The 8,395-nt window shown below is 57.9% G+C and overlaps 2 protein-coding genes across 2 annotated transcripts; one reads left to right on the top strand and one right to left on the bottom strand.

Annotated features, from left to right (window-relative positions):
• The first annotated feature begins 760 nt into the window (after positions 1-760).
• On the top strand, positions 761-4,583 carry ERCC6L (ERCC excision repair 6 like, spindle assembly checkpoint helicase). Its single transcript, XM_033072053.2, has one exon. It carries the CDS (start codon positions 787-789, stop codon positions 4,402-4,404), a length of 3,618 nt encoding a protein of 1,205 aa, XP_032927944.1. The 5' UTR covers positions 761-786; the 3' UTR covers positions 4,405-4,583.
• Positions 4,584-6,351: 1,768 nt separating this feature from the next.
• PIN4 (peptidylprolyl cis/trans isomerase, NIMA-interacting 4) lies at positions 6,352-7,416 on the bottom strand. Its single transcript, XM_033072352.2, has 4 exons — positions 7,197-7,416; positions 6,919-6,983; positions 6,699-6,818; positions 6,352-6,527 (listed from the first exon to the last, which is right to left on the bottom strand). The coding sequence occupies exons 1-4, from the start codon at positions 7,399-7,401 to the stop codon at positions 6,369-6,371; spliced, it is 549 nt and encodes a 182-aa protein (XP_032928243.2). The 5' UTR covers positions 7,402-7,416; the 3' UTR covers positions 6,352-6,368.
• Positions 7,417-8,395: the final 979 nt, after the last annotated feature.

The following is an 8,395-nucleotide window of genomic DNA, read 5'->3' as shown; positions in this document are numbered from 1 at the left end:
CCGCCTGCCCGCCCCACCGCTGCCCCCCGCCCGCCCGGCCCCTCGCGCCCGGTGGATACGAGCAGGCCGCAGCCCGCGGCGCGCGCCTCCATGGCAGCGCTCGGTCTCCCGGCGACTCCGCGCGGGGCAAGCGCGGAGCGGCGCCCGCCGCCGCGCCCCCTGCTGGCGGGAGGCCTCCACCGCCCTTGCCCGTGACGCGCACCGCTGTCGCGGCAGCAAACGGCAGAGCACCGGGGATGGGGGGCACTTGCGGATCTGCCGGGTTTCCCCTGGGTGTCCCGCACCTCGCTTCCCACCACGCGGCGGGAAAGACACCGGGCAGGACCGGGACTGATCCCGGTGTCCCCGCAATCCGGGAGGAGGGGCGGACAGCGCTCGATCCCGCCCCTTCGTTCCCGCCTCCGCCTTTGATTGGCTGCGGGGACTACTGATTTACATGTGGCGCGGTGCAGGACGGGAAGGAGCAGGTTCGAAGTGCAGGGCGGCAGCACCGGCACCATGGCCACCCCTGGGCCGGGAGAGGCGGCGGCGGACGAGGAGCGCTACCGGGGGTGAGCGGGGATGGGGCTGAGCGGTACCGGGGGGCTGCGGGCGGGCTGGAGCCGGGGTGCGGTGGCGGGCCGGCACTGCCGGGTGTGCCCGGGCTGGCCGCACGGTGCTCACGGTGATTCCCCCAGGCTCGTGAGCGGCGGAAAGGCGGCGGCGGCCGACGGGGATCTGGAGGAGGCGCTGCGGCTGTTCCGGCTGGCGGCCGCTATCCGCCCCAGCGAGAAGCTGCAGGGCCGCATGCAGCGGGTGCAGGAAGCGCTGGCGGCGGCCGAAGAGCAGCAGCAGCAGGAGGAGGATGAGGGCTTCGTGGACGTGTGCGGCAGCGGCCTGCTGATCTACGGCGAGATGCACGGGAAGCTGTTCCAGCACCAGCGGGAAGGTGTTGCGTTCCTGTACCGCCTGCACCGGGACGGCAAGCCTGGTGGCATCCTGGCAGATGACATGGGCCTGGGCAAGACCATCCAGGTGATTGCCTTCCTCTCGGGTATGTTCGATGCCGAGCTCGTGCAGCACGTCCTGCTCATCATGCCCACCACCCTGGTCAGCAGCTGGCTGGCTGAGTTTGCCCGCTGGACCCCCGGCCTGCGCGTCAAGGAGTTCCATGGCACCAGCAAGACAGAGCGCACCAGGAATCTGGAGAGGGTGCAGAGGAAGAACGGCATCATCATCACGAGCTACCAGATGCTCATTAACAACTGGAAGCAGCTGGCCAGCCGCCACGAGCAGGAGTTTGTCTGGGACTACGTCATTCTCGACGAGGCACACAAGATCAAGTGCCCATCAAACAAGACAACCAAGTGCGTGTACGCAATCCCGGCCCAGCACCGCGTGCTGCTCACGGGCACCCCTGTGCAGAACAACCTGCATGAAATGTGGTCCTTGTTTGACTTTGCCTGCCAAGGCTCCCTCCTGGGAACTGCCAAAACCTTTAAAATGGAATATGAGAATCCTATTACCAGGGCAAGGGAGAAGGATGCGACTCCAGGTGAGAAAGCATTGGGGCTAAAGATATCAGAGAATCTCATGGCAATTATAAAGCCCTATTTCCTCAGAAGGACCAAGGAAGACATCAAAAGCAATCATGCTGATAAAGCGGATACTCCTATTCCTGAGGATCCGAGTGAGAACAGGGCTCCTGTCATGCCATCTCTCACTAGGAAAAATGACTTTGTTGTGTGGGTGTACCTGGCACCAGTGCAGGAAGAAATCTATAGAAACTTTCTCTGCCTGGATCATGTGAAGGAAGTGCTGATGACAACCCGATCGCCTTTGGCCGAGCTGACGGTCCTGAAGAAACTCTGTGACCACCCCAGGCTTCTGTCTGCGAGAGCCTGTATCCAGCTGGGCTTGGAAGAGCAGGAGTGCTCTGAGCAGGATTACAGGATGGAAGCAGGCCTGTTTTCAGGTGTGACCAAAATAGATCATCTCTCTGATGAGACTGTGATCCAGGAGTCTGGGAAGATGCAGTTCCTTGTGGGACTGCTGGAACGGCTGCGAGAAGAGGGACACCGAACGCTGGTGTTCTCCCAGTCGAGGAAGATGCTGGATATCATAGAGCTCGTGCTGTCTCGCCGGCAATTCCAGATCCTGCGCATCGACGGCACGGTGACGCACCTGACGGAGCGAGAGAGGCGCATCAACGCCTTCCAGAGCAACCCTAACTACTCCGTCTTCCTGCTCACCACGCAGGTCGGGGGCGTCGGGATAACCCTGACAGCAGCCAGCCGAGTGGTGATCTTTGATCCCAGCTGGAATCCAGCAACCGATGCTCAGGCTGTGGACAGAGCTTACAGAATTGGGCAGAAAGAGAATGTGGTGATTTACAGGCTGATCACCTGTGGCACTGTGGAAGAGAAGATTTACAGGAGGCAGGTATTCAAGGACTCGCTCATCAGACAGAGCACTGGGGACAAAAAGAACCCATTCCGTTATTTCTCCAAACAGGATCTAAGGGAGCTCTTCACGCTGGAAAATACTCGGACGTCTGCGACTCAGATCCAGCTGCAGTCCCTGCATGCCATGCAAAGGAAGACTGACCTGCAGCTGGATGAGCACCTTGCTTACCTGCATTCCCTGGCAATGTTCGGCATTTCTGACCATGACTTAATCTACACAAGGGAGATGGCTCATGAGGAGCAGGTGGAGAGTGAGGAAGCCCATCAGTACATCCAGAGGAGGGTACAGAAAGCCCACGAGCTGGTCCAGCTGGAGTCCCAGCTCAGAGATCAGAGGATAGAGGGGATCAGAAATTCTTGTGAAGAGAACTGGCAAAGACCATCGGGATCAGTTTCTGGGCCAAAGAAGTTGCCTCCAGGGTTGAATGACAAAAATCACTTTGTTTCACCACCAGTAGCTGATGCACATAAAAAGGACAAAGTTATTGATCTTACAGAGGATGAGGAGGCCCAGGTGCTCGACGTCAGCTCCAAAATGACAACTCTGACTGTTGCTGACTTGGATGAAGAGCAAATGGCACAAGACGTGTCCGGTATGGAGACAGAAGTGCTCAATACCAGCAGGACAGCAGAACAATCTGATATACAAGAATCTGAGCAAAATACTGAATCTAGCATTACACCATCATCCCCTGCACTTGAGAAAGACAGTCAGAGCCTCCAAGAGAAACAGCCTTTGCATGTGCATTCAGACAGCTTGGCCAAGGCAAGGAATGACCTGGCTGGGCATTGTCACAATTCCTCAGAGGCTGGCATAGCTGGACTAGAAGATCCTAGAAGTGATGCAGAATTGTCAGTTCAGGTACTTGACCCTCACCCTGCCCTGGGCACAGAGCAGAACAATGTTCCTGAGCCAGCTTCTGCAGTGCTGAGTTTATCAAATGTTACACCAGAGATCAATGTTGAGCTCTACAAGTCTCATGTGTTGGAAGACAGCTTGGAGGGTACATCTGCTCCTTCTTTCCAGGATCAAGTTGACTTCAATCTGGTTTTGGAAGAGTCTGATGAGGGATGGCGGGATGCCTCAAATAGAGAAGGATCAGTGGAACACCCTGAGAAGGAGAGCTTACAACTCCAGGCAGAAAGCTTGTGTAAATCTCCAGACAAAGAATCTCCGAACAAAACCTTGCCAAGTGAGCCCAGTAGCCATTGCACAGCTGAGGAAGAGCCAAATGCCTCCCTGCAAGGGAGTGAAACAGTGGAGGAAAGCAGTGGTCTCTCTACTTTCACAAGGAAGAAACACTTGAACAGAATTGCTTCACCCAGTGACAGTGAAGGGCAGCCTGAGCAAGTGCCCTCCTCTCCCTTGGACAGCAGTCAGCACAGGCTTCCAGAAGGAGTTAGTGCTTCCACCCCTAAATATGGCACCAGAAGAGCTAAAGCCATCTTTTCTCCCCAGCTAAATAGCAGTGGAAACAGGTCTAGTGCTTCCAGGCGCTCGATCATCAACAGGCTGGTAGATGAGGTGGAGGATATTGTGGAAATCATGGGGACCACTGATAAAGAAGACGATGATGATGGTGATGAGGAGCAAGACGGGCTTGTGGAAGATGAAGCTGAGGAGTGCACTGAGGAATCTGCTGAGCCTGAAGAAGAACCTACTGGGGAAACACTTGAAACAAGTGAGGAGTCCTCCTCTACAGACAGCATGGAGTCTGAGCAGTCCAAGGCAGAGGAGACAGAGTCATCTCAGGAAAGCAGCTCTGAAAAGGGCACTGGGCAGAGCTCGTCTCCTGCTACAGATTATGACACCTTGGTACACAATGGGAAGAAACTTCAGAATGATGGAAAACTCCAGGAGGCCTTGGACTGCTTCCTGCAAGCTCTTGACATCAAAAGTGGAGATCCTGAAGTTATGCTTCTGACTCTGAACTTGTATAGGCAGCTGACCCAGAAGTGACAGGGATGTGGCTCTGTGAAGACAGTCTGGCTGTTCCTCCTTACTGTGTGTTTTCACCACGGCCTGGGATCCCTGAGCCAGCTCAAGGCTGGTACCTGCCATGTGCTCGTGTGACTGAGCAAAGTCAGCACCTCCTGCTTGAGGGAACAGTCCAAACATCCAAGTGTTGGATGCTGGGGAGGGAGCTTCACAGTAGAGTCTGCTTACAAAGGTGAAAATGGTTCACATTCCTGTCTGATTATTCAATTAAAAAAATGGTGTTGTTTGATGTCTAAACCCCTCTCCATGCTGGCAGCCCTGGCTTCACATTTTACCCTCCAGGTTCTGCCACTCCTCCCCTGAGAAGATGGGGACAGTGCAGTCCCATGGCCACTGTACAGCCCAGCCCAGGGGTGCTGTGCTTCCTCCCTCCTGGGTTTCAAATAAGCCAATTTGGGTGTCTGAAAGCCACCCACCATTTGGTGGTGAACATAGGGGGTTTCTGAGCTGGGAGCTCTCACTGCTAGCTCATGGTGAGTTTTTCCTTAACCATCACTCCCAAGCCCTTTTCCTAGGGCTGCTCTCAGTCCTTTCTCTGCCCAATCTGCAGCTGGGAACGCCCTGACACAGGTGTGGAACCTGGTACTTCTCATGTAGTCCCACTTCTCCATGTCCCTCTGGATCCATCCTTGCTTTACCACACAGCTCAGTGTTGTCAGCAAACTGGCTGAGTGCCTCAATCCCACAAACCAGAGCTCAAAAGCTTTGAGTGACTGCCCCTCACCAACACAGCCTGAGTCTGGTGTGCTCCTCACTGGCACTGACTTCTGCCAGTCTTACCTGGTGACAGCACAGCAGCAGGTATGGATGTTTCCTTGTGCCATGTGCCTTCTGCAATAGCACACCTGGCTGAGCTGTGCAGTTTGGGAGAGGAGCTCTTTGTGCTCAGAACCGCAGCTAACACAGATGTAATTCTGCTGGTGCAGTTGTGTCAATGTGCTTTTGCCAAAAGAGAGAACAGAGCTCTGGTAGCCTGGAAACAAGTGGTTTATTAGCCACATTACATGGGACAGTGTCTGCTGTGGGCAGCCTGTCTGCCCTCCATAGCAAGCCATTCATTGGCTTCTCTGAGCGTTCCAACTCAGCAAAACCAACACCCTGAGAAAGACCTCTTGTTCTTTGATGTTTCCTCCTCATCTCTGAGCTCTGTGCATGGTGCTCACCTGTAAATGAAGCTGGTGCCTGTTGCTGGAGCTGTGGCTGGTTTGGGGGCTCTGTGGGCAGGAAGGGGATCATGGCTCTGGGCTGGATTCCTGAGATGGCAGGAACCTTGCTGGGCTGCTTCCCTCGTGCACCCCATGGCACAGGGGAGCACAGGAAGTGGCACACAAACCTTTAGTGTTTTTTTTTCTTATTCAAACCTGAGTTATCTAGTTTATTCCCCCAGCTCTGAGTGGGCAAGGTGGAGCTGTAGGAAGCGATGAGTCAGTGCTCAGGAGAGCTCCTCCTCCCCTCCTGCCCCCAGCTCCCTTCCCTGCCTGGCCTGACCCAGCTCCAGTGTTACCCACCCTGCACTGAAGGGTCTGTCCTCCAGCTCTGGAGCACAACCTGCACCATGGGAGCTGTCTGCACCCTCCTGGGCAGGATGGAGATAGATACTAAGCCCCCTCTAGGGCCCCTTCTATCCCTTACTGCACCATTTCTGTTTGCAGATAAGAACCTCATTCTGCTGACAGACCATTTATCTCCACAGCAGGAGAAGCAAGAGGCTAGCTTGCCAGGCAGCAGAGACTTCAACATCAGTAACAGGCTCTTGTTTCACCCTTCCCAAGGACACTTTACCTCTCTAGGCAGAGCCCTGCTCTGCCAGCACAGTGGCAGGGACAGCCAACCAGCCAGCTGTCTCCAGGCATGTTGCTCCAAGGCCAAGGTGTCTGGGACTTGGGATTCAAGCAGTCAACAAGGTCATCATAGTCATTCACATTTTATTTTCTGCCTTCCACCATGATAATGTGGTATCCAAACTTGGTCTTGACGGGAGGGTCGGTGTACACGGGCTTGTCCATGCTGCTCACAGGCAGGGCAAACGCTGCCTCCTGGAATGGTCCCACCATGGAGCCTCTGGTCATCCAGCCCAGGTCTCCCTGCAGGAAGGCACCGTCACAGTTAAGCTTTGAGACTCAGAGGAGGGGAGGGAGGGTGGGGGATGTGGCTGTGGGACAGGTCCTGCTGGTGAGAGCAGGACCCAGGCTCCTGGCCCTGCTGCCCTGTCCCGGGTGCAGCACGAACTCACTGAAATCACTGATTTCACTCACCCCTTGCCTGGCCTTGTCCTCGCTGTACTGTGCCGCCACCTCGCTAAAGCGCTGCCCGGACTTCAGCTTCTCCATGGCCTCCATGGCCCGGCCGTGCTTCTCGCACAGGATGTGCCGAACCTGCAGGAAGGGCAGCGGGGCTGTGGCGAGCGGGACGGGCCTCCTGGTGCTGGGGCGGAGAGCCCGCGCCCCGCCGCCCTCCGCCGCCCCCCGCGCTCACCTTGACGGCGTTGCCGCCTCCTTTCGGGCCCTGTGCTTTGCCCTCGCTGCTGCCGCTGTCGCCGCCTGTGAACAGAGCATCCTGACACCGGCCCAGTCCCTGACACCGACCGGCTCGGCCCCCACCGTCCCCGGGCCTCCTCCCGGCCGGTCCCGGTGCCGCCCCCGAGCCCCCGTCCGGCCGGTCCCGGTGCCGCCCCCGAGGCCCCGTCCGGCCGGTCCCGGTGCTGCCCCCGAGGCCCCGTCCGGCCGATCCCGGTGCCGCCCAGACCCGCTCACCCTTCCCAGCTTTGCCGCCGCCTTTCCCTTTTGGCGCCATCTTGCCGGCGTCAGGCCCCGCCCCTGCCCCGCCCCGAGGACCCCGGCTGCCCGCGGCGTGCCGGTACGGAGCCACAGGCGGGGTCGAGAGGGGCGGGGTTGCGGCGCGCGGGGCTGTGCGTGCCTGGAGGGAGCTGCAGCCACCCGGCCCACAGGGCTGCGGCATGCACGGCCCTACCCTGAGCCCGCCCAGGGCTGTCCCCAGTCCTCAGAGCTGTCGCCCTCACCATCCCATCTGCCCCAGCATGCCAAGTCCAGGCCCAGTCCACGCCTTCCCTCTTCCAGTCCTCCCCGCGGCCTGTACCCAGCGCCCAGCGTTGTCCCCAGCTCCCCTCAGCCTGGGCTGAGCCCAGCTGTCCCCCCGGGCTCTCCCTGTCATCCACCCCGCCTGTCCCCGGCCCCTCACACCATCCCCGACCCCACCTCCGGCCTGTCCCCAGAGCCCAGCCTGGGCTGTCCCCGACACCTCGCAGTGTCCCTGCGTCCCCCCCCCCGCCCCAGCCAGAGCCATGGGGGCACACGAGCACTGTGAAAGGCTCCAGCTGATGGGGCGGGTTCCCCTGGAGCCACCCAGGGCTGTCAGGGGCTGCCCACCTCTCCAGCTCTGAGTGCATGTGTGAGAGAGTGCATGAGTGTGAGAGAGTATGCATGAATGTGTGTGAGAGTGTGTGCAAGAGTGTGAGTGTGTGTGAGAGTGTATGAGAGTGTGTGTGAGAGTGTGCCCGAGAGTGTGAGAGTGTGCCCGAGTGTGTGAGTGTGTGTGAGAGTGTGTGAGTGTGTGAGTGTGTGCGAGAGTGTGCCTGAGTGTGTGAGAGTGTGTGAGTGTGTGTGAGAGTGTGTGAGTGTGTGTGAGAGTGTGCCTGAGTGTGTGAGTGTGCCCGAGTGTGAGTGTGCCTGAGTGTGCCCGAGTGTGTGAGAGTGTGTGAGAGTGTGCCTGAGTGTGTGAGTGTGCCCGAGTGTGTGAGAGTGTGTGTGTGCCTGAGTTTGTGAGAGTGTGTGAGTGTGTGTGAGAGTGTGCCTGAGTGTCCCTGAGTGTGTGAGAGTGTGTGTGTGCCTGAGTTTGTGAGAGTGTGTGAGTGTGTGTGAGAGTGTGCCTGAGTGTGCCCGAGTGTGAGTGTGCCTGAGTGTGCCCGAGTGTGTGAGAGTGTGTGTGTGCCTGA

Source organism: Catharus ustulatus, chromosome 14 (genome assembly GCF_009819885.2).
Source record: "Catharus ustulatus isolate bCatUst1 chromosome 14, bCatUst1.pri.v2, whole genome shotgun sequence".
In the NCBI taxonomy this organism is placed as follows: domain Eukaryota; kingdom Metazoa; phylum Chordata; class Aves; order Passeriformes; family Turdidae; genus Catharus; species Catharus ustulatus.
This window is presented reverse-complemented; position numbering and strand designations above follow the sequence as displayed.